The 25,839-nt window shown below is 39.4% G+C and overlaps 1 protein-coding gene across 1 annotated transcript; it reads left to right on the top strand.

Annotated features, from left to right (window-relative positions):
• Positions 1-13,914: 13,914 nt before the first annotated feature.
• NDUFA5 (NADH:ubiquinone oxidoreductase subunit A5) lies at positions 13,915-25,001 on the top strand. The gene is made up of 5 exons (XM_004602048.2): positions 13,915-14,054; positions 14,337-14,381; positions 17,760-17,876; positions 20,075-20,140; positions 21,579-25,001. Exons 1-5 carry the CDS (start codon positions 14,034-14,036, stop codon positions 21,678-21,680), a joined length of 351 nt encoding a protein of 116 aa, XP_004602105.1. The 5' UTR covers positions 13,915-14,033; the 3' UTR covers positions 21,681-25,001.
• Positions 25,002-25,839: the final 838 nt, after the last annotated feature.

Genomic DNA, 25,839 nt, shown 5'->3' with positions numbered 1-25,839 from the left:
CCATTCATTTGTAATTTAACATGTACTTAGTTATTCTGAAGAGCAGAGTGTATAATTCCTAAATCTCTCTAAAAAAGTGACTTTTAAAAATAGATTTCTAGGCCAAGGTAAATAGGGGCCAGGAGGATTGGTCAATGGATGAAAGCTTGCGGCAAGAGAGTGTGTGGAGCAAAGGGCAGTTAGAATAGAGAAGGGACCAACATGACAATAATATCTGGAAATGATCACTTTCACAGGAACTGAGTGTTGAAAGTAAGTAGAGGGGTATTACCCAATGACCTTTCATTATCTGTATTTCAAACTGTAAGGATTAAGAAGAAAGAGAGAGAGAGAGAGAGAGAGAGATATGAGAGAGACAGAGAGGGAGAGAGAGAAAGAGAGAAGAAAGGGGAGAGAGAGAGAAAAGAAGGAGAGAGAGAAAAGAGAGGTAAGAGAGGATAGAGTGAGAGAGAGAGAGAGAGAGAGAGAGCGCAAAGAAAATGCCTGCCATAAAGGCATGGTGGGGGTGGGGGGAAGAAAACTGGGACCATTGGTTGTGGGAAATGAACACTGGTAAAGGGACAGGTGTTGGAACAATGTATGACTGAAACCCAATCATGAACAACTTTGTAACTGTGTATATGACTGTGATTCAATAAAAAAAAAAATTTAATACCCAAAAATTGAAAAGGAAAAAATTAAATTAAAAAATAACAAAAAATAATTTTTTTAAAAAACCACAAAAAAAAACAAGAAAAGAATAGATTTTTTTCTTTCTCCCCAAATATTATCATGGAATCTCACTTCAAAGCATAATAATAATAATAATAATAATGGAAACTTTATAAATCATTTCATTACAGGGTAGCCACTTTGAAACTTTATGCAAGAGACTGAAACCTTATTAAACTCTTCCTATTAATGTTTCAATGCTTCATTTTAGTTATAAATAATATGATTTAGGTAAAAAAAATTACAAGATCATGCTAAGTGAACTTAGAAGGAAAGAGACACAGAATGATGTCTCTCATATAGTGGGATATAGAAAAACATAGGGAAACAACAAATGCCCTCAGGCAACAGAAACTGAAAACTAACCTGTCTTAAATGGGAAATTTGGGGGGAGGGGGGAAGAACACACTGGGACAAAGTTGGAAGACAGAGAATACTCTGTCGGAGAGTGTGGTGCTGTTATTTAATGCCATTGTTATAAAATAAGAAGATAATCATGGCAGTTTTGGGGAAAAAAACGTTTCACTCTACAGATGTCATACTTCCTGTTACAGTACTATATTTCTGGGACATATGATGGAAATTGAAGAAACTATAATTTGGCTGTCTATTCTGTACATACAGACTCAGATTTAGCAAATGCAGACTGTGATGCTAGACTGTTTACATGTTTGTGTCAATATGAGAAACATGGTTCTTTAAAATGTTTACTATAGAGAATGGACTGGAGCAATAGCACAGTGGGTAGGGCGTTTGCCTTGCACGTTGGCCGACCCAGGTTTGATTCCTCAGTCCCCCTCGTAGAGCCCAGTAAGCTACCGAGAGTATTCTGCCTGCATGGCAGAGCCTGGCAAGCTACCCGTGGTGTTTCTGATATTCCAAAAACAGTAACAACAAGTCTCACAATGGAGACGTTACTGGTGCCCGCTCAAGCAAATTGATGAACAACGGGATGTCAGTGCTACAGTGCTATAGTGCTGCTATAGAGGCTGTGGGAAGTATTGCAGTTTGATTCCTGGCACTAATAGTTCCCTAAGCATTACTGAGGACAGCCACAGAGGACCCTCCCCCCCACATTAAGTATCTCTGAGTGTGACCCAGGAGGCCTCCAGAAATATTATATTCTCTGGCCCTTGTGTTGACTACATGCTGGTTTGCTAAGAATCACCATTGGGGATCCCAGCCCTCCTGAGTATTGCTTGGAAGGCTCTATATGTTTACCATATAGGGAGAAAAGTGTGGAGAAAAAAGCCATAATTTGGTAAAAGAAAAGATGAAGGTTGATTGCTGAGGAGTGAATCAGAGAACATACAAGTACACATGAACACACACACACATACAAACACACAGACACACACAGAGAATTTTATAAAGACTTTATAAAATTTTATAATCCATTTTATATTAATGGACCATCAAAGTATTTTGAGAGTCCTTTTACATTTAGTGTTTTATAACTCTGAACTCATATGTTCTAAATTGATAATGTTAAAGCAAGGAAGCTTTCACTTTTTAATATAAATGAAACAAAATACAAATACAATATACTAGATCTTTAGATTGCCATCCAAAAAATTTGAATTATTAAAATTCAATATATTCTATTCTTCTTGATAAGAACTGACATCTTGATATTCATGTCTGTACTTCAGTTCTTTAAATTATTAATAATTTATGGTATATCATCAATTTGCAGCCCTTTCTCCCTGCTCTGTGAAGTAGAATTTTGCATGAAGGAGACAGTGGTCTGATCCCATTTGGAACTTTGAGACAACAGTGACATCAGTCAGGCAAAACTGTCGATTGGATATGATGTGGTCAATTTCATTGTGGAACTGTCCACCTGGAGACTCCCATGTCCAACATCTAGCTTTGGCCTTCTGAAACTGTGAGTTACCATGTTTGGTCTTGGTGAACATGATGAACTCAGGCAGTCTCTCACTCCATTTGTTCCATTCTAGGCCATGGGTCCCAATATGGAGTTCTGCGGGCAACCTTCTCAGTCCTATCTTGGCATTAAAATCACCGACAATGACCTTGTGGAAGGTGTGGTCTTCTTTATAGAACTTCTCCAGCTCCATGTGGAACTTCTCAATTTCTTCTTTGTCGTAGTTGGATGTTGGTGTGTAGATGATGAAAATAGAAACTGCTGGCAGTGAGCCACATCTATTCAAGCACAATTGTCTGATTCGGGTTGTTAGGCATTCAAATGAATCAATGCTCATGGCCAAATTCGTGCTGACAAGGACACCGATGTCTCTACTGTCGCATGTTCCAAGGAACAGTTCTTCTCCAGGGTCAAAAATGGTGTGATGTGATCGATGCCTTAACATCTCAGTCAATCCAATGACATCGTACTAGATCATCTGCGCCTGCACCATCAGGTCCTCGATGATGCTTCCAATGCCAGCATGAGTGCATTAAAAATGCAGACAGTCACTTGAGTCCTTCTTTGTTTTGGCAGCCTCGTTCAGCCCTGAGATTTTATCAGCCTCTCCTTGCTCATCCTTCTCAACACTGCCGTATTGAGGGCTCTTCCAGGGTCAAGGGAATGAGGCCCATTTTTGTTACTGTTTTTGGCATATCGAATACACCATGGGTAGCTTGCAGGCTCTGCCATGCGGGTGGCATGTAGGAAGCTGGCCCCTCCCTACTCCTCATTTATCTGCAATAGCTGGCCCCCTCCATACTCTTCACTTGTCTACTGTAGGGATGCGGAGAAAAAAGAACCCTCATCCTCTATTGGTAAAAATGTAAATTTGTTCAGCCTCTATAAAAAACAGTATAGAGATTTCTTTTTTAAAAAATAAAAAATGTGGGCCAGAGAGATAGTAAAGCAGATAGGACACTTTTCTTGCAGGCACTCAACCCAGGTTGTACCTCCAGACCCCTGAATCCCTCCAGGAGTGATCCCTGAGCACAGAGCCAGGAGTAAGTCTTGCAAAAGCAAAACAAAACATGAAAAATACATCTACTATAACCCAGCAATTTTACTGCTGCCTATAACTTCAAATAATATGCAAATTAATTTGAGTTAATTAATTTTTTAATTAAAACCAATTAATTTAATTACTGTGAGATGTTGGTATCCTTATATTCATTACAATGTTATTTATAATAACCAATATCTGGAAACAATACACCTGCCCAGTAACAATTGGGTGATCAAAAAATTCTGGTATATATACACAGATACTACTTGACTATAAGAGAAGATGTATCTTGCCTTTGATGCAGCTTGGAAGATGTCATGTTAGATGAAATATGTCAAAGGTGGAAAGTCAAATGCCAGATGATCTTAGTCATGCGTAGTATATAAAGAAAGCAAGGACAGGAACAGTCTAATAAAAACAACTCTCTGAGTGCTGATTAGCATGAGATTACCAAGCAGAGGGGGATGGGTTAGGGTAGAATGGGCTAGACTAGAAGGGATTTAGTGGCAGGGTTTGAGGAATTCTGGCATTTCAGAGGTTGGTAGAGTGCACAAAATTTGTCTACCTAAAGCAATAAACCTTAACTTTATTATAAACACAACTATAAAAATTTCTTTTTTTCTTTAATAATTTTTTAATTTTGTAAGTTAAAGTCTCCTGCCCCTGCTCCAGGCTATCCTCACTGGGGCCCCTTGGAGGGGAGCAGGTTGAGTTTCCCTCCCCGCCCCAAGCAGAGCCCCGGCAGCCGAAAACATCCAGAACCCAGCCAAAACCATGCTCAGGGCCACTTTCCACACATTCGGATAAGCCTCATGCATGAAGGAACCAGCAAGAGGAACCCAGGTATGTGAGACCTGGGACTGAGATCTCCAAGCTGCTTAGACGAGGACTGGGCCTCCTCCACCCAAATCCCCTGTTTTCCAGTAGCTTCGCAGTCACACCCACCAACTGCCCCTGGCGCCATGTAATCCCGCCAACGGCCAAGATCCAGAGACTATAAAACAAACCTCCTGGAAGCAAGCACATGGCCCCATTCACGGCTGCATGACCTCTTATAGGGTAGCTCATTAATATACTTAAAGCAGCACACATGTGTTTGGTTTTAACATACTTGCTTATATTCTCTTATATACATTCTCCGTCCCTCTCAGGGAGCCCTGCAAGCTACTGAGAGTATCCCACCCACACGGCAGAGTCTGCCAAGCTCCTTGTGGTATATTCAATATGCCAAATACAGTAACAATAACAGGTCTCATTCCCCTGACCCTGAAAGAGCTTCCAATACTCAATTTGGCACCATTTGGAAGGATGGTGGAAGGAAGGAAGGAAAGGACGGAAAGGCTGCTAAAATCTCAGGGCTGGGACGAATGGAGACGACATTACTGGCGCCTGTTCAAGCAAATTGATGAACAGTGGGATGACGATGATACAGTTATACTGTGATATAAGTTAGTTCACAATATTTGATTACATTTAATATACAAACACTAATCCCACCACCATTACACCTTCCTACCACCAAATTTGAGTTGTTTCCATCCCTAACCCCAATCCCTGTCCCAAAACACAACCAAAAGAATATATTTTGTATTGTCTGTTATGAAGAACTACTGAACATGCTTATAAAAAAGTGTTCATATAGAAAACACGGTGAGGATTGTTCTATTTTGGCAAGAGCCATTAAAACATTCTACAGGATAACATTAACATGTTGTTAAAGTTTGGGTGATGTGAGCTTTGGAATATATATCTGAAAATATGTATACATATATATATGCATACTTATTGCCTGCATGGGAGAGCCTCGCAAGCTCCCCATGATGTATTTATATCCCAAATACAGTAAAAGATATATACATACCTCTCGGAGAGCCCGGCAAGCTACCAAGAGTATCCCGCCTGCATGGCAGAGCCTGGCAAGTTACCCATTGTTATTCAATATGCCAGAAACAGTAATGATAGGTCTCATTCCCCTGACCTTGAAAGAGCCTCCAATCGTTGGGAAAGATGAGTAAGGAGAGGTTGCTAAAATCTCAGGGCTGAGTGTAATAGAAACATTACTGGTGCCCGCTTGAGTAAATCGACGAACAACAGGATGACAGGATGACAGTGATACAGTTATGTATATATATATATATATATATATATATATATATATATATATATATATATCCCTCTATAATTTGTTGCCTACTGTCTGAGCCCCATCAAATATGGTGTGACAATTATGGAGAATGGGTAGGGAGTGTCTTATCCTTTGTCTTATGAAAGTGGCCACACAGTCCAGGAATATGTTCATTCATATGTGAGGCTCGGCCTGAGCGAGTGGGGAGAGGCCTGGAGCATGGCAGCGGTTGGGTTGTGGAAGTCAGCTGCAGGGGCTGGGTCCCTCGCGGTGGGGAGCGCTCTCACCCACCCACCTCTGGGGCACCCCGAGTGAAAACAGCCTGGTGTGGAGTCCGGTGGCATGGTTATGGGGGCCTTATTTTATGTTCTCTTCCGGGAGAAGCAGCTGTGGGGATCTGGAGGGTGGCCAATGACAAGATAATGTCTATAAAAAATTTTTGAAGCAGTGTTTAAGTACATTGTACGGCACTCAATGCTTTGGGAGAAAAAATGAAGAGAGCTAAAGGACGGACTGTGGGAGACAGACCCGTCTCAGAGGTCGGTGAGGACAAAGAGGCCTTTTCTAGCTTCTACAGGTCACTTCCAGGAAAACAGGCTAAACTGCAGCTTCCTGAAACACAGCACCATCTAGTGGGAGAAGAGCTGCATTGGCATGGACAGCCTTTGGTTTGCTTTCCAATGCAGAACTCTTTGTTTTATTTTATTTTATGAGGTCTTGCACCACATCCAGCTATGCTCAGGGTTTAGGCCAGGTTCTGTGCTCGGGATGATTCCTGGAAGTGCCTGCAAGCCTGTATTAGGTGCAGGGGTGGCCACAAACAAGCAGCTTAATATCACTCTGTACTCTATCTTTGGCAAAAATTTATATCTTAAACTCTTTTCTAAGACTTAGGAGGGCATTGAAAAATTTCATACCTATAAACTTTCTTCATTGCAAATTTTCATACCTGTAAACGGTGACACTATTTTGGCCTGGATTTGTTTAATGCTTATAACAATGAGTAATAGCTATTGAAGTCATGTAATAATCTTGTTATGCCCTTTTCTTGAGTTTTCTGAGAACAGCTGTGTAGTGTTCCTTGTACAGGAATTTGGGGTAAAGAGTTGCTGGGAATCACATCCTTCATCAGCTTGAATTCCTGGTATGTGTGCCGTGGTGAAGGGCTTTGCCACATACATTGAACAAAAGAGCTGTATAAGGCCATCTGGGACTGCACATGCACTAACTCACACTTAATGCTTACAACATCCCTGCAAAGTAAATGTATATTTACTATGCAAATAGGAAGGAAAGTTTAGGGTAGGTCCTGTGAATTTCTAGCTAATAAATTTTAGCAAGAGATGTTCTGAAGTATCCTATTACTATGGAAGAGTGCCCATCAAGTGGCTCAAAACTGGCAAGCACAGGGCTGCCCCTCTGCCTGTCAAGTGGGGTTGTGATGGTTGTTCAGCATAATGACTTAAGCAATTCAACAATTAGTCAAACCTAAGACTTAGCAAGGCCGCAACTGAGAGCCAGGGGTTGCTAGGCACTTCAAGACATTTCATGCTACCTTAGCTTAGTTGTTCTCTGATCAGCTCTGCACATTCTTCCCTCTGTTACCCTGTTTACTCAGTCACCACTGAAATGACTCTCCTGCCATTTCCCATTTCTGTAAAAGTCCTTCTATTTTTTTTTTTTTTTTTTGCTTTTTGGGTCACACCCGGTGATGTTACTCCTGGCTCTGCACTCAGGAATCACCCCTGGCGGTGCTCAGGGGACCATATGGGATGCTGGGAATCAAACCCGGGTCGGCCGCGTGCAAGGCAAACGCCCTACCCGCTGTGCTATTGCTCCAGCCCCAAAAGTCCTTCTATTTTTTGTATTTATCTATTTATATTAAATCGAATCACTGTGAGATGCAGTTTCCACTTCTTTAAGAACGAGCTTAAACCATTTTTTTTCTACAACTCTCTGAAGTTTTCTCAATTGCCACAGAACCCATTTCGATGGGGATTTCTCCTTTATTTTCCTATCATATATTTTTATTTCTCTTGCATTATAACTATTTTTGTTACCTTTTTTACATCAGATTTTATATGTATAACTCTGGGGACATGAGGCTTTCATAATGAAGTTATTCAATAAGTGAGGACTGAATTGAAGGTCTGGGGACTTCAACTAGAGCAAGAGAAACCTGGAATGTCACCGTATGTTTAGTGTTCTCTGTTAAGTGAAATAAATAAGAATTTCATAATATTGGATAACACAAACAGAGAGTTCTAAGAAGACAAATAAATCCACAGTGCATTCTTGAACACAGATTTGTTTATAATAAAGACCCAGTGAATAATTTAATTAGTGTGACTCATCACAATGAACTCAGAAAAAGCAGTTCCTTATTTACAAATCTTGTAACTAGTCAGGTAAGGGGATGGGGTGAGTGTCACAAACTCATTTTGCGTAATTTTAACTTTTATTTTGGCTATAATTATTTCGTAGGCCCTCAGGCTAAGGTCAGTAAAAGCAAAATAAAAGAGAAAACAATAGGAAAGCCATTTAGAGCATTTTTGAGAATTTTCAGAGAATTTTATTTTTCACTGAAGCAAACTGAAATGGTAAAGATAAAATCATACCAACACAATGGTAAAATGGGGGATATTCAACAATGGAATTATGATGGATATAGTAAAGCCTTGCATTTAACTTCAAAACACCTGTCACATAGAATATGAAAGTAAAGACCTTATTTAATAGAAAATTATATGAAAATTAACTAATTGAATTAAATATCAATTAATGATGTGATAGCTGTTTTTATAACAATCACTAAAATATAAGGTACAAATAAAACGTTTTCAAGTCAATGTATAAAATTAGAAAATAGATTACTTTAGCTATTTCTTTTAGCTATATCTAATAGGTCTAGGGCTATATCAATAGGTGCTCAGACCTGACTTCTGGCTCTGTGCATAGGGATCACACTTGGAAGTGCCCTGGGGACCATATGTGGTGCCCTGGATTTAACCCAGGTTGGTCCATGCAAGTCAAGCACTTTACCTGCTACACTTTCTCTCCAGCCCAAAATACATCATCAATGTATATGCTGAACATAGCTTTATAATTTTATATTTTTCTTTCTCGTTGGGAAATTAAGTAAAAGCAAGAAACACAAACACACCACACACATACACACATCCCATGTCATCAATATTTTCAGCAAAACTAGACTAATATATTCTGTAGACTCCAACCAAGAAATGTAAAGACAGCTAAAATCTTCAGATCTTAAAAATGTCAACCAATATTTCTTTTTTAAAAAAAAGAGCGAGAGCTCTACACAAAACACGATTTCCTTTGATTGTGACAACCTGTATAGGAACTAAAGCAAGGAAGGATCTACAAATCCCTTTAACTCTGATTTGCCTAAAAGAAACAGAGAAGTAAAATCAAAATAATACAGATGATTTGTAGCTGCTGAAGCAATGTATTTGTTATCTTTTGTACATCAATTGCACATGACAAAAAAATCCAACAGATTTAAAAATAACTAATAAATATTAAATTCCTGTAAGATAGATATTAAAAGTACAATTAGAGATAGCAAAATTGTTCAACACATAAACTACACTCATCTGGAAAATGCTGCCATTGAACAAAGAAAAACTACAATCATACTTCATCATTATTAATAACAAAAAACTGCTTCATTTATGAAGGAAGACAATGTAAAATTGCAAGAACTCAGTGAAGAGATGAAAGTGGAGTTGGAGAAGATGAAAGTTGGAAGAATTCAGAAAAGACATCAAAGAGAGGAATAAAAACACAGAAATAAATACTAAATTTGAAGGATTTATCAAGAAATATAGGCCCTTAAAGAGGATACAATAAAAATACAGTAGAGAGAGAGTAAGAAGGAAATTGTTTGTCATAGAGGCAAGGGGACGGGCGGGATGTGGGGGCAGGAGGGATACTGGGGACATTGGTGGTGAAAAATGTACACTGGTGGAGGATGGGTGTTCAATCATTGTATGACTGAAATTCAAACATGACACCTTTGTAACTGTATCTCACGGTGATTCAACCAAAATAACATTTTTTAAAAAACTCGAAAAAAAAATCTGAGTGCTTTCATAAGGAAAAAGTCTTGGACTTCTATAATCCTATCATAATCTTTGGAATCTCTTGAAGTTTCTCTTTCTGAGGGGATCCAAAGGAAATAAAGAGAGAGAGAAAGAAAGAAAGAAAGAAAGAAAGAAAGAAAGAAAGAAAGAAAGAAAGAAAGAAAGAAAGAAAGAAAGAAAGAAAGAAAGAAAGAAAGAAAGAAAGAAAGGGAGAGAGGGAGGGAGGGATGAGGGAGGGAGGAAGGAAGGAAGGGAAAGAAAGAAAGAAAGAAAGAAAGAAAGAAAGAAAGAAAGAAAGAAAGAAAGAAAGAAAGAAAGAAAGAAAGAAAGAAAGAAAGAAAGAAAGAAAGAAAGAAAGAAAGGGAGAGAGGGAGGGAGGGATGAGGGAGGGAGGAAGGAAGGAAGGGAAAGAAAGAAAGAAGAAGAAAGAAAGAAAGAAAGAAAGAAAGAAAGAAAGAAAGAAAGAAAGAAAGAAAGAAAGAAAGAAAGAAAGAAAGAAAGAAGGAAAGAAAGAAAGAAAGAAAGAAAGAAAGAAAGAAAGAAAGAAAGAAAGAAAGAAAGAAAGAAAGAAAGAAAGAAAGAAAGAAAGAAAGAAAGAAAGAAAGACAGGGAGAGAGGGAGGGAGGGAGGGAGGGAGGGAGGGAGGAAGGAAGGAACGAAAAAGAGAAAGAAGGGAAGAAAGGAGGGAGTAAGGAAGAACCAGGTTTCCTTCAGACATGACATATGCCAATGATGATGTCCTCTTGTTGGAACTCTGCTCTTACTAGCCATAAGATGCCACTATCAATGCCCCCTGCACAAACAGTGCTTCCCCTTCTGCAAAGGAATTGCAGAGGGCTCTAAAACCTGATACATTTCTCCCAAATACTGAAATGGTTAGTATGCAGTGCCTTCCAGGATCCACTAAGTCTATCTAGCTGTGATGTGCAAATTCAAATGGCAGAAGCCTACACTCAAAATTCTTACAAGTACAACATAAGCATCTTTCATATTTGCAGAACTGTTCATTCTAGAACACATCCCACGGTGATGAAGATTCTTAGAATTTAAAGCGATCTTGAACGAAAACTGTGACTCAAAAACTCTCATTACTTAAGTTCCAGTGACCATTTTAGCATTCTCTGGCTTAGAAAAATAGGGACAAGTCTTCCAATCTTATAAGAAAAATTTAATCAGTACAAATATACGTTAGTTCACAGAGGAGTGAACGGCTGCTTCAGATGCTTGGTTCCAGTCCAATAACCTCTTCAGATAGGTTTTCTTTCTTTCCAAAAGTAGAATGTTCCTCTGAAATCTGTTGTAAACTGAAATGGTATAAAATAAAGAAGGTATTGCCATTAATTTCTATGAAAAATTTTTTGAGATTTTCAAATACTTCACAATAAACTACCAAATCATATCAAATAATACATAAACGCAAAGTAACACTAACATATAACTAATGTACATGTTATTATTGTAAAAGCAATATTATTTACATATGTGGCATGTATAAAGGAGTCTCAAGGAAAGAACTTGGTGTTCTCTTTCTTGTTTCCTGAAAGACTGTTGTCAAACCAATACTGAACACTATTTTCACTATGTTTCACTTTTGATGGATATGCAAATATCCACAAATTTCTTTGGTTAATGAAAACAGGTATTAGTGCAATATTTTTTTGGGGGGGCACAGCTAGCTGTGCTCAGTGTTTAAATTTTTTTAATTTTTAAAATTTTATTTTATTTTTATAGAGTTGTTCACAATTATTTATTGCATTCAATATTCCAACACCAATCCCATCACCATTACACCTTCCCACCATCATTATTTCTAAATTTCCAACCACCACTCAGGCCTGCCCCAGTAGCAGGGCCGAACTAATTTATTTTTTATTGCTTGTTATGAATAATTTGCTAAAAATGAGCTCAGTGTTTACTTTTGATTTTGTGCTCAGAGATCACTCCTGGTGGTGCTCAGGGTATCATATGCAATGGTACCTGGATCTGTATCATGCAAGGCGAGCACCTTTCTTCCTGTACAATCTCTCTGCTCCTAGTGTAAATCTTTTGTAAAAGCAAAGTAGCCTGAGCAAATTTTTGAAAACTTGATGATATAGGTCCTTATGTACATACACATACATACACACATATATATCCATGCATATGTGTATTTTTTAAATGCCATTGAAATAAACAATTTATTAATTTATGTCTTTTGTTTCCTGAATTATAATTACAAATCATTTGAGATCTGGGAAGCAGAAATTATTATGAAGGTTATGGTTAAACATAACACGTAGGTGATCTAAACTAAAATGATTTTATTCTATGCCTCTTGTTCCTAAACAACTATTCTAAGGAGAGAGAAGAGAATGTAATTTTTTTTTTCTTTTTGGGTCACACCTGGCAATGCACAGGGGTTACTCCTGGCTCTGCACTCAGGAATTACTCCTGGCGATGCTCAGAGGACCATATGGGACGCTGGGATGGAACCCGGGTCAGCCGCGTGCAAGGCCAAGCGCCCTACCTGCTGTGCTATCGCTCCAGCCCAAGAGAATGTAATTTTTAAAAATCTACTATGCAGTGTTAGTTTGTAGCGTTACTATAATAAAAATGCTACCAACTGAGTGACTTAACTAGCAATGCAAAATTCTATATATATATCACATAGGCTTATATTCCTGAAAGTGATGTACAAAAACAACAAAAATAATTTGATAGTATATTAGAAAGTGATAAGCAAAAAAGAGGGTAAGGAGTATATTCATGATGATTCATAATTTTAAATCATGTGTTCATGAAAAGGCACACACAGAGAAAATAATATTTGTCCAAATACCTGAAAAAAATGAGAAAGGGATTAACGGACCATTTGTGGAAGGGCTTTCCACAAATGGAAGTATTAGAGAAGTATTAGAGAAGTATTAGAGAAGCAGGTAGCAGCTACATGTACAGGGGGAGGGATATAGTAAGATAGTTTTCAGAGATGAGGAGAAAAAAAAAGAGAAAGAGCCTTGTTCAAGACCTGATAAGCAAGTGTAAGGGTTTGTTTTAACCCCTAAATGAGAAATCACAAATGTGTGGTGCTGTGTTTCCTGTACTAAGCTCAGCACTTTATGTATGGTAATTCATTTAATACATTTCAGAATGGAAGCAAGGAGATCTGCTCTGGCTATGACTTTTTTTTTCTTGTTTTTTATAGATGTTCCTTACACATTCTAGCGATCACTTCTCTTAGTGATTATGTGGTTACACATACCCTTTTATTCTGTGGTTGTGTTGCCATTTAAGCTATGCCTTTTGTGTAAATGTATGTATATACACAAATTGTGTTTTATATAGTAAGCTATTTGTAGAAAGCATAAAAGAAAAAAGTTGTATATGCGTACACAAATATATTAGCAATACCTTCTAAAACTCCTTCCATTTGGGGCTAGTTCTTCATTATATTGCACTTAGCACTTGTCACAAACTAAATAGCTTACTAAGAATGCATGGTTCCGTGATTGTTCTTTAATCTCTAAGATATGAGATCTGCTTTAGAAATTTTATCCCAGTAATGAAAATATTAGGTACTGGTACCGATTAAGTGGGGCAAGGTGGTGTGGTACCACCTGGGAAAGAAGAGAAAATGGATCATGTACTTCAAGGAGTGGTTGGTAAGGAATAGAAAGGAAATAGCCTCACTGCATCTTGTTTTAGCTCAAAGGAGGAAAATGCACATATCCTAGTGCTACGAGTTAATCTTTGTAGCAAGAGATCGCTTGCCTGACAGTTTCAGGACGCTGTTTTACTAGAGTCTACACAGGGAGCAGTCGGCAAATGAAAAGTTAACCAGAGCGCATGTTCCTAAAACGTTTCCGTCGGAATGTTCTGTAGAGCGGAGTGTTACCTTCGATCTTTGCGCCACCTGCTGGCGCGTTAACAACCTAAACCCAGACCAAAGACAACGCACTCCGCCTTGCCCAGGGGCCAGGTTGAGAGGCTTGCGTAGTCAGTGCGCGTGCGTCATCACGTTCCCTGCAGGCAGGGGGGGACACGCCCTCGGAGGGGGCGGAGCTCCAGAGGGGCGGGCCCACGGCGTTTCCTAGGCGACGGAGCGGCGGTGTCGGTAGTGGATTGAGCGGGTCTGAGCGGGGCTCCCAGAGGGCCCCGCGACGGCGGCTCGCAGGCGCTGTCATGGCGGGTTTGCTGAAGAAGGTGAGGCGATTGGAGGTCATAGTTGCGAACTAGGACGTGGGTAGAGGCAGCCCAGCCGACCCTCAGCATGCACGGGTGGGCGGCGCGGACTTGGCGTGGCTTGGGGCCGGGGGGCGCCCTTGCTTGTCCCCACGGGGTGACCCTTTTCCGTCCCTCCGCGCGCGCACTTGCAGAAACTGCGAGCCGGCGACCCCGGCTTTCCCCGGGGGTGGTGGGCGCGCGGCACGGGGGTCCCGGGTCGGCGTGGCTGGCGGCTGATCACTGCTTTTGTGTTTCAAACAGACGACCGGCCTGGTGGGCTTGGCGGTCTGCGAGAGTCCGCACGAGGTTTGTATCGCTCTCCCTCCCGCCCACCCGCCTCCGCGAGGAAGACCCCCCGGTGGGGCGAGACGTACTCGAAGGCCAGCGCGTCGCGTCACGGGTGGTCTGTGCTGTGCTTGCTTGACGGCTGCCCCCGCCCCGCACACCCCCCCCCCCCCACGACTCGACCGGGGCCACCCCCTTTTTCGGTCCAAGGTCGCGGCGATCCGATGTGACTGCAGCAATCCGGCGCTGCAGCTTACGTGGACCCAGTTGCAGCATTTGACACAGACGCCGTCGAGCAGCCACTGCCGGGCTGCCCTTCGGGTGCCTTCAGCTCCCAGAGCATGTTCCCTTGCTCTTTGCTTATTTTGAACTCAGGAGAAAAGGTAGTTAGCAGCAGGACCTGCCCGGGAGCAGCAGGACCTGGTTTGTGCTGCCCTTTCTGCAGGTGGACCCCCCCCCCCCCCCCCGTATAGATCCCTCGCGCCGAGACATCGCCCACCAGGCTTGGTGTCTGTGTCATCGGCTGCCCTAGGACAGGGGGCCTAGGTAGAGAACTGGGTCTGAGAACACAGCCCTCGTCTTTAGCAGATGTTTAGCCTGCCCTGACATCTCCTGCTCTTTCTGACTTGCAATTCTCCCGTTACCCCTCCCCTCCGACAGCTGCTACATCTTGCACTCTTAAGACTTATTTCCTGAAGTTTCTCATCCCCTCCACCCTTCCCTTCCCCCTTATTTCTTCCCTTTGGCTTTCTGTCTTCTGGTTGACTCTGTGAGTCTCAATGTCATCCTCCATCCCCCTCTTCCCCATTGAAATATTCCGGGGGGGCCCCATATATTGGGGTTGAAGGCTGCCCTAGATCTCTAGTTGACAGCCCCCTACAGAATCCTGCAGATTTATCTTGTCATCTCGGCTAGAATGTCGGTTTCATTGTGGTGGGATTTTGAATTCCTTTGTCGGATGTCATGTTCTGTGTGTTTGTTAGTGTTCATACTCATTGACTCATACTCTTTATGACTTTATGTGGGTTGTTGTCCAAAAATGGAATGCAGGTTTTCCCTCTCTGACTGTTTCTTCCACTGTTGAAGCTGTTTTTCTTGATGTAATCAGACTCTACTCCCTAGACTGGAAAGTTGGACATCACAGTCAGTACTTCTCTTAAACTTTCACCATCATCATAGTTTTCTATAATAGGTCTCCAATCTGACTTCTTTTTTTCTTTTCTTTTACCTTTTTAAAATTTTTTTGAGGGGTCTTATCCAGGGTACTCAGGGGCTGCTCCAGATTCAGGGGAACCTGTGATGTTAGAGAGCAACCCAGGATTCCTGTGTGCAGAGTATGCACTCTGGCCCTTTAAGCGTTCTCTCTTATCTCTCCGGCCCCCTGCCCTCCAGAGTAATTGAGTGCACTGCCAGGAGTAACCCTTTGGAATAGACAGTGGCTCAAAAGACAAAAATTGGTCTCACTTTCCCCCAACTGTATTTCCTGTTTTCCTATATTCTAACCATGTGCTTTCCAATAAAAACATAATGCGGGGTTGCAGAGATAGCTAGAACTGGGGTTAAGATGCTTGCCTTGCATGTGGCAGGTTTCTCAGCAGCTCACGTGGTCCTCCATCCCCTACCAGGAGTGAGCCAGGACTAATCCCTGATACCAGATGTGACCACCAAAACAAAAAGTAGTTCAAGACACATTTGTAGTCTCTGTTTGTAATTTAAATTTGTCTTTGGAGTCCCTGTTTTTTAATCAAAGGGCAAACTATATTTTTTCTAATCTTCATAGTATCATTTCAACATATACTATAAAACTTAATGTTTCTTAGCATTTAATTTTAGAATGTAAAACTAAGTTATAAAACTAATCACTGCATTTGTGGCACTTCACTGTTGAGATTATTCACCTTTGGAGGGCCGAGAGATAGTACAACTGGTAGGGCGCTGGCCTTGCCCACAGCTGACTAGATTCAGTCCCCTGCATCTCATCGTCTAGGCAACCTGTATGGTCCCCCATGCCCCACCAGGAGTGATCCCTGAGTGCAGAGCCAGAAGTCAGCCCTTGAGTACCATTGGGTATGACTTAAAAGCCAGGAGGTGGGGGCTATTCACTTTTCAAGTGCTTAATACAGTGTTTGCCAAGTGGATCCTTTTTGAAAACACAGTTCAAGGAAACTTGAACTACATACTTTTCTGATTGCTTTATTTTCTGCCATTCAGTTCAGTGTGTATGCAATGGACTTTTTTCCCTTTAAGTCTCCAGGCCTTACTTACCATTCCCATATTTCAGATGTCTTTATTGTGAGACATTTTTTTTCATAACTGCTCAAGTGACTACTCTTTCCTCTGTAGAATGATGATGCTAACAATTATTGAATGTTACTGTGTGTCTGGTACCACACAACACTTTGAAGCAGTTATTTCAACATTCCTTTTTCTTCTGAGAGGAATGAGGCCTAGAAAGAAGGAACCTACTTAGTGCAGCTGAACCCAGGTAGTCAGATTCTAATTACCACACTCAACTGTTGCTAAGTACTTTCTCCCCCTGCAAAATATACACACTTATTTTCCATTTTACTCTGTTTCAAAATTTTCTGCCATTGAAAGGAATAAGTGATTAGATTCCACTGGGCCAGGGCTTTCTCTTGTCTTACTCTTTACTAAAATTCAGAAGAAAGGAAGCTGAGCCCTGCCTCACCCCACCATTCAAAGTATATCTTCTTTGACAAAGTTTAAAATAATGTAATAAAAAGGACGAAATTATGGAACACTATATTCAGATGAAGTCTAAATACACATACCTTTGATAAGAAAAATAGCTAGAAGATCTCAGGTTTTGTTTACTTTTTTATATGCAAGGTCTGCAGTTGGTCACTTGAGCCGTATCCCCATCCCTATATTTTAAGTTCCATCTGCTTCCATATATGTTGTGTGGTAACACAGGTTTCTTGTTACTGAGTCTTTTGTGAAACTTATGTATATAGTATAAGCGGATTATAGTTACAAGAGCAAGTACTGAAGTATTAGATCTGCGTTGTTAAATTTGATCATTGTATATTTACATTTGTGAATGTATTTTTACAGAAATTCAAATAGAGAAAATGTAAAAATCATAATCTCTAGTGCCTAAGATCTCAATGACTAGAAACTGATTGCCAAAATGATCATTAATAATAAATTAGAAGATAGTTCATTTCTACTTGTTATCATTTTTGTGATTTATGTTCAGTTTTGCTATGAAGAGTTTTGTTAGGTTCACATTTTAGCTAAATTTAAAGGGGTAAGAAGGGCACAGGTCTGAAGGAACTGCAACAAGGAAGGGTTAAAAATTTTTAAAAAGACACTTTTTAAAATATCCATGGTACTTTTAAAAGTGCTTTATTAATTTGTATGGTTTTTTTTTTTCAGAGACTAAGAATTCTATACACAAAGATTATTGATGTTCTTGAGCAAATGCCTGCAAATGCGGCCTACAGGAAGTATACTGAACAGATAACAAATGAGAAGCTGGGTATGGTTAAAGCAGTAAGTGACTGAATTGGTTTTCTTGTTTCAAATTTACGGTTTTCAATGCAACTTTTAACAAAAAACAATCCAGTTGATTTTTCACACATTTAACAAATATTCTGCTCATTTCGTTTTTCTGTTCCTTCTGTTTGCTGAGTGCTCTCTGTATGTTAGGCACTGTTAAATACTACTGAAGTGTCAGGTATGGAGACACTCCATACTATAAAATACTACTATTAAGTATTACATACTGTTAAATGCTCCATACTGTTAGGTACTACTGGAGCATCAGGTATGGAGATGCCTACTAGGCTAGAGCTCATGGTTTGCATGTTGGAGGCCTGGGTTTAGTCTGAGGCACCACACAGTTTCCTTAGTACCATGGAGAGCATCCTGTGAGCACAGAGCTGGGAGTAGCACCCAAATTGCTAGAATGAAAGCATGAGATCACATCCTTTCCCTAAGTAAATATTGTACTTAATAAGTTTTACTCTCAAGTTCTTTACCAATCTTTTACGTCTTTTCTGTAGATACACCAATCTTCCTCCTATTTCGCTTATTTTTTCTTTTTAAGTGACTTTCGTTTTATTTTTGCATCCTGGGCATTTTTTTTTCCCCATTGGCTTTTGGTGCCACATCCGGAGATGCTCGGGTTATTCCTGGCTCTGCACTCAGGGATTACTCCTGACAGTGCTTGGAGACCATATGGGATGTTGGGGTTTGAACCTTTGTTGGCCGTGTGCAAGGCAAATGTCCTACTCACTGTACTGTCGCTCCTGCCCATTTCTCTAATTTTTAAAAAAGAATGAATCCAAAAGATGTGTGTTGTATTTGAAGAAATCTGCCAGCAATTTTTTTTTAAGTATTTTTTAGCAGAAAGACGAGAACCAACTTAGTCCCTTAAGTGCTAGAAATTACTTTAGAAGTTACTTTGAGCATTGTTATGGGACAATTAATGTCTGAATAAAATTCCTATATTCAAACCTTAACCCCCACTATTTCTTGAACTTCTATAGAAGTAATTAAGGTTGAGAGGTCATGGAATGGTGTCCTAAATCTGAAAGATTTGTGTCCAAGGAAGAGAACACATGGAGATCAGGCTCTCTCTGCCTTTTGAGACCTGCAGGCTAGAAATAATCATTGTATCACTGTCATCCTGTTGATCATCGATTTGCTCAAGTGGGCCCAGTAACGTCTCCATTCATCCTGAGATTTTAGCTGAGATTTTAGCAGCCTCTCTTTACTCGTCCTTCCCAATAGTGCTGCATTAGATGCTTTTCAGGGTAAGGGGAATGAGACTCATCATTGTTTCTGCATTTGGCACATGAATACACCATGGGGAGCTTGCCAGGCTCCCCACCCCCCGTTCAGGCAGTGCGGGTAGGAAGCTCTCAGTAGCTTGCCAGGTTCTCCGAGAGGGAGAACTAGGCTATAAGATGTTGCTTCTGGGAGCTTGGTTTTATAGTCTCTGGATGTTGGTCATTGATGGGATTATACAGTGCCGGGGCATTTTCTGGGTGTGACCACCTAGCTACTGGAAAATTGGGAATCTGGGTGGAAGAGGCCCAGTCCTGATCCGAGCAGCCTTGGAGATCTCGGCCCCGGGTCCCGTACACCCGGGTTCCTCTGCCGGTTCATGAGGCTCGCCTGAATGTGTGGAGAGTGGCCTTGAGCATGGCTGTGGCTGTGTTCGGAGGTCTCCAACTGCTGGGGCTCTGCTCAGGGCGGGGAGGGAAACTCAACCCTTGAAAAAATGCTCACCTGAAAACTACCTTGCTGGACTTCAGTCTTGGTCTTCAAGACTGCAGAACTCTGAGAAAATCGTTTTCTGTTGTTTAAACCAGATTGGGTATAGAGCCAGGAGTAAGCCCTGAGATAGCCCGCAATGTCCTAAGAACCAAAAAAAAAAAAGAAGAAAATATTAAGAATTTTCAAATCAGTATATAGTTACACTGAATTAGTCATTTTAATCTTTATTAATGAAGTCAAGTCAGTGAAAATTTAATATTTTAGAATATTAAGGATGAGAATAAAAAACAGTAAAAAATACTAGGTTAATGACATGGGTTCCCTCAAAATTTTGGGGAAAAATAAGAGTACAATGAAATAAAAGTTATAGGAATTTTTTTTTATATATATATATCACTTCTTTAAATATAAGGTATTGGAACATTTATTGTGCCCTTCATCTAAATTTACTTTTTCTCACCCCACAGGAACCAGATGTTAAAAAATTAGAAGATAAGCTTCAAGGTGGCCAAATAGAAGAGGTGATTCTGCAGGTAAAGAAGTTGAAATTTAGATAATTGTCTTTACATATTGGAGGCAGAATGGGTGATTGAATAAAACTGATTGTACAGAAAGAAAATAATTATATCAACTATTTATAATAATAACATTTGTAACATTTAAAAATATTTTTGAATATTATGAATATTAAAATTGATTATACTTTGAATTTTTTTGCCTTCTGTTGGAAGTTTGAAGTTTTATACTCTGAATTTAATTAGCATGTTTCCTTGCCTTTAGTTTAAATTACTAACATAGCATTACTACTGTTATTTTAATGTAGTTATATGTTTAGATGTAGCACTGTAGCACTGTCGTCCCATTGTTCATCGGTTTGCTCGAGTGGGCACCAGTAACGTCTCCATTGTGAGACTTGTTACTATTTTTGGCATATAGAATGCACCACGGGTAGCTTGCCAGGCTCTATCTTGTGGGCGGGATACTCTCGGTAGCTTGCCGGGCTCTCTGAGAGGTTATGGAGTATGTTTTAAGAGAAATTTGTTTTGAATTATAAAAATTTAATTTTTGAATATTAGAACTTTTGACCAAGTGAATGCTTACTGAAGGAAGAAATAATTTTCAGTTGCATGGTATATGGAGAGTTTGGATTTTACATGCTTGATATTAAATAGTAAATTGCAATTATATTTATGAAAAGATATTGAAATTGAGAAAATCACCAGTTTGAAATGTTGGCTGTTAAATATAATTGACTGTTTTACACTATTGCCATAAATAAGGCATTACCTGTACTATTACTCTATCACTGCATCACTGTCATCCCGTTGCTCATCAGTTTGCTCGAGTGGCCGTCAGTAACATCTCCATTCATCCCTGTCGTGGTCAGGGTCAGGGGAATGAGGCCCATTATTGTTACTGTTTTTGGCATATCGAATATGCCACGGGTAGCTTGCCAGGCTCTGCTGTGAGAGATTCTGCATCGCTCTCTTCTGGGAGCTTTGTTTTATAGTCTCTGGATCTTGGCCCTTGAGATTACATGGCGCTGCAGACAGTTTATGGGTGTGACTGCCAAGCTACTGGAAAATGGGTGGATCTGGGTGAGATCAGTCCCATCCAAGCAGGCTTGGAGATCTGTCACCGGTCCCACATACTTGGGGAACCTTCTGTCCCCACACCAGGCTGTCTTCACCAGATCTCCCTCAGAAGGGGGCAGGTTGAGTTTCCCTCCCCGCCCCAAGCAGAGCCCCGGCAGCCGAAAACCTCCAGAACCCAGCCACAGCCATGCTCAAGGCCACTCTACACACGTTCAGACGAGCCTCAAGTGTGAAGGAACCTTTACTATAGAATCCAATGTTCAACTTTTGATGGTGAAGCCAATTATTAACGTAAAATTAGTTTTAATAATTTTTAATTATGATCACAACTATAAATAGTATTTTCAAAGGGTATTAATTGTTTTTTTATTAACAGGCTGAAAATGAACTAAGTCTGGCAAGAAAAATGATGCAATGGAAGCCATGGGAGCCTTTAGTAGAAGAACCTCCTGCCAACCAGTGGAAATGGCCAATATAATCATTACTAAATGTTTTGTGTATTGATGGAAAACTGGTGTAATTAAATGCTCTGTTATAATTTAAATGTTTCGCATTATTGATATTTTCTATCAGAAAATTAATACAGAAGGCATTTACGAAACTTGTTAAAATTGGACCTTAGGAAATAAGAAATATAAGTCAATCTTCAAACTTAAACAGGGCTAATTTATTTTGCAGATGATATTTCTTTTAACAGAGAGGTTATAGGAACACCAGAAATTTAATTGGACAAATTCCTATAGATTTTCTATGCTGAAGCTATTTTTAAAAGGAGTATCTAACATCAGTTAAGAGTTCTGAGTAAAACAGAAAAATTTTGATTGTTGTTTAAATACATTAAGTAAGGGGCAAAGAACCATCAAGGTAGAAGTCATTATACAGTTAAGGAATTGATTTAGTCTTTGAAATAGAGGTTTCTTATTTTTAGTAAGTAATTAGAAAAACTTCCTCTTGTCTCATCTAATTTAGCTTTGTTAACCTTTAGCTTTTAACCTTTACCAACCAAACTTACATCAAGATAGAGTTAGAATTTCTATATAAAAGAAGAGATAATGAGTTCCTAAAGTTTGAGGTCTGAGAGATAGTACAGGAGGTGAGGTGCTTGCCTTTCATGCAGTTTCCCTGAATCAGTCACCCTCACTGTTTATGGTTCCCTGAGCACTGTCAGGAATGATTTCGGAGTCAGAAGTAAGCCCTGAGCGCAGCTGGGTGTGGCCAAAGGAGAAAGAGAGAAAAGTCTGACATAAACATCTTAGTGTTATGGTTATAATATCAAAATGAGCTCACTAGACTTCACAAGTTTCCAACTTGAGTACAGCTGAGTATCAAAAGGAAAATGTTATTCAAAGAAACAAGCTAAGGGAAAAATCGTTTTTCATGTGTCTTCACCTTTTCTTCATAGCATTTTATCATTTCTAATTACTAAGTTAAACTTACTTGGATGTTTCTTGCTTTAAAAAATAGTACGTGTGTATGTGTTTTCAATTTTGCTATCTATAAGGCATTGCTAGATCAGAATACCCAAAATATACTTTTCCTCAGTGTTTCATAGTTAGCTATATATTAAATACTAAATAGTGAGTGAACTGAATTGAGTTGCTTTTAGCAATCTGAAAGAAAAGAGAGTCCAGGATCACATTTCAGTCTTTGGCACCATCTGAACTTAGTAATTTGAAGAAAGCTGCCAACCTCTTAGAATCACTTATTTCCTTCTTTTAAAACAAAGTAGAATTTATTAATAACTTCCTTTATCATTTTAAAGTTTGCTTTAATATATGTTGAGTTCAAAGTATATGACTTTAGAAGCTTGTCTGCATAGATACTTTGAGATAATTTTCTAACCATTTCTTCAGGCCCTTTGGGCACATAAAAAACATGACTTTATGTGCCTGTATCATATTTGAAACCACCTTATCCTATGATTTTTTTTATAACGTCTTGGATACTTAAATAGAAATTCTATGGTCATTAATAAACAGTGACCTTACTGATATTTACAATGGGGTTCTAGTTGTAGGGTTGTAGTAGTCTCAGAAATAATAATAACTAAAGTTTATTAATGTTTGCTAGGCACTGATCTAAGTTCTTCCAAAGAGTGAATTACTGTAAATCATATATATTTTCTAGATAAACTAAGAATAGTTCTTCCCTGCAATTGTGCTACATGGGGGAAGCAGTGATGAGATAGGGTAGTAAGACCCCTAAGGTGACAGCTGTGGAAACAAATTTTGGGCCTTGACAAGTCCTGCTTCAAGAACTCTTAACAGTGTTTCTTGCCTGTTTTGTGTGAGCTGCACAGAATAACCTATATTCCTGCTTTGATTTTCTGTCAATGTACCTATAGAGAACATATATGAATAAAAAAAGCAGTAAACCAGATTTCAAAAACCATCTGTGTTTTAAAATTTCAGGAAAGGAAATATTGATCTGTATTTTCATTAATTAGGTCAGAGGTAGAATCAGAATTTAATTTCTATTGCATGATTTTCCAGTTCTAGTATTCTAAATGATCTAGTGCTTTCCCCCCCCTCTAATTCCTCTATGTCAAAATGCATGTTAGACTAAAGTAACAATGGGAAATATTCTGAGATGCATGATTTCATAAAGTCACTAGGTGGCATTATTGTTCAAAGAAAGACATTAAAATTTATAAATGCTGAAATAAGCTTTTTAGTTTCGGTGGAGCTCTTTTTGTTGGTGTTTGGGCCACACACAGAAATGTTATTCTTGACTCTGGTGTCTCTGAAATTGGTTCTCCCCATGCTTTGCATGCATTCAGTCAGGTAAACTCTGAACCCAAGTAGATGTTTTATTTCCCAAATTATAGTCAATTTGGGAAATACGTGTAAAATGCACACGTTTATTGTGAGAAGTAAAATGGGAAATACTACCAAGTGTTCTTTCAAGGTTGTTTTCAGCTTGTAATTAGAAAAACTTCCATAGATATATTCCACATACATTATATATATAATAACCAGAGAGAGAGAGAAGTGTACTGTGCAAGATAATTTCCAAGATAGTCTATAAGTAAATTCATATAGTTGCTTCCCTATTACATTAAAAATAGGTATCTGAAGTTCTTCATCACAGTTTTTTTGTTGTTTATACTGTCTGGAGCAATAGCACAGAGGGTAGGGTGTTTGCCTTGCACGCTGCCAACTCAGGTTCAATTCCTCCCTCCTTGGAGAGCCCGGCAAGCTACCGAAAGTACCCTGCCTGCATGGCAGAACCTGGCAAGCTACCCGTGGCGTATTCGATAAGACAAAAACAGTAACAACAAGTCTCACAATGGAGACATTACTGGTGCCCACTCCAGCAAATTGATGAACAACTGGAGGACAGTGTGACAGTGCTATACTGTCTTGAGTGGGAGGAACATAGAAGTGACATTGTAGAGGTGGGAGAAAGGAGAGAGTTTAAAACCAATGTAATTCTCATTAGTAAAATTTTAAGATGCATTAAGATTTGGAAATAGGAGTGGTGGTGATATTTGAAGGTTTCTGCATACTTCAAATCACACCTGGTTTACCTGTGAAAGATCTACCCTAGTACTTCGGTACTTTCCCTGATCTTCATGAAGATGTGGGGTTACATAGCCATTTATGTGCATTGCTTTCACTTAAAATCCTTATTAAATTCGGTTTTATTTAATAATCTAAAATTTTATATTCTAGTAAGAAGTGTATTTTAAATTGGTGTGGAGATTGGAAAAACTGACATTAATTTCAGTAATGTTCTGGGAAGATGCCAGTGTAATTTCATCACAAAGGAATAAAGATATTGAGCATTATGAAAGAAAGGTGCTGTGTAACAGGTTAATTTTTATTAAATTTACATTCTTTTAAAATGCCAGGGTGGTGCCGAAGCGATAGTGCATTGGGTAGCACGTTTGCCTTGCACGCGGCCGACCCGGGTTCGATTCCCAGCATCCCATATGGTCCCCTGAGAACGGCCAGGAGTTATTCCTGAGTGCAGAGCCAGGAGTAACCCCTGTGCAACGCCAGGTGTGACCCAAAAAGCAAAAATAAATAAATAAAAATAAAATGCCAGGGTGCTAACCATGGCAGCATAGTAAAATGATTGAGACTGGATTTTAATCCCAAGCCAATTTTCTGAGCTTCAGTTTCCAACTTAGTAAAACGAGGCTGATAGTTTCCTTTTTTGATAAAATCATAGAGATGGCATTAGAAATATCTGTAAAATGCTTAGTAATGATGTTGTTTATTACAACATGATGGTCGTGAACTGAACAAACTCCTTCCTGACTTGAAAAGGTAATGATTTAACAGTGCCAATCTCGCTTTTTATGTTAACCAAGTTATAAATTTAATGAAAGTATGCGGGGACCTAATGTATGTACAGCTGTTCTCTCAAGCTTTTCATTCTCCCTACTGATTCTAGTTCTGATTTTTATATACGTGTAATATAATTTATATAAATGTAACTTAAACATTAAGTATTAAAGTTTAATATATATTGAGTTCAAAGTATATGACTTTAGAAGCTTGTCTGCATAGAATCTGTAGGTGTAAAGTCTAGAGGTGTAAATAGTCCCTGTGCAGTGGGACAACTGCACCCTTTCCGATGTGCCAAAGACCTGAGAACAGGGTGGTTGGTTATGTTTCAACTCAGGGTGA

Source organism: Sorex araneus, chromosome 1 (genome assembly GCF_027595985.1).
Source record: "Sorex araneus isolate mSorAra2 chromosome 1, mSorAra2.pri, whole genome shotgun sequence".
NCBI lineage: Eukaryota > Metazoa > Chordata > Mammalia > Eulipotyphla > Soricidae > Sorex > Sorex araneus.
Note: the sequence above shows the minus strand (reverse complement) of the source record. Positions and strands in the feature narration are given on the sequence as shown.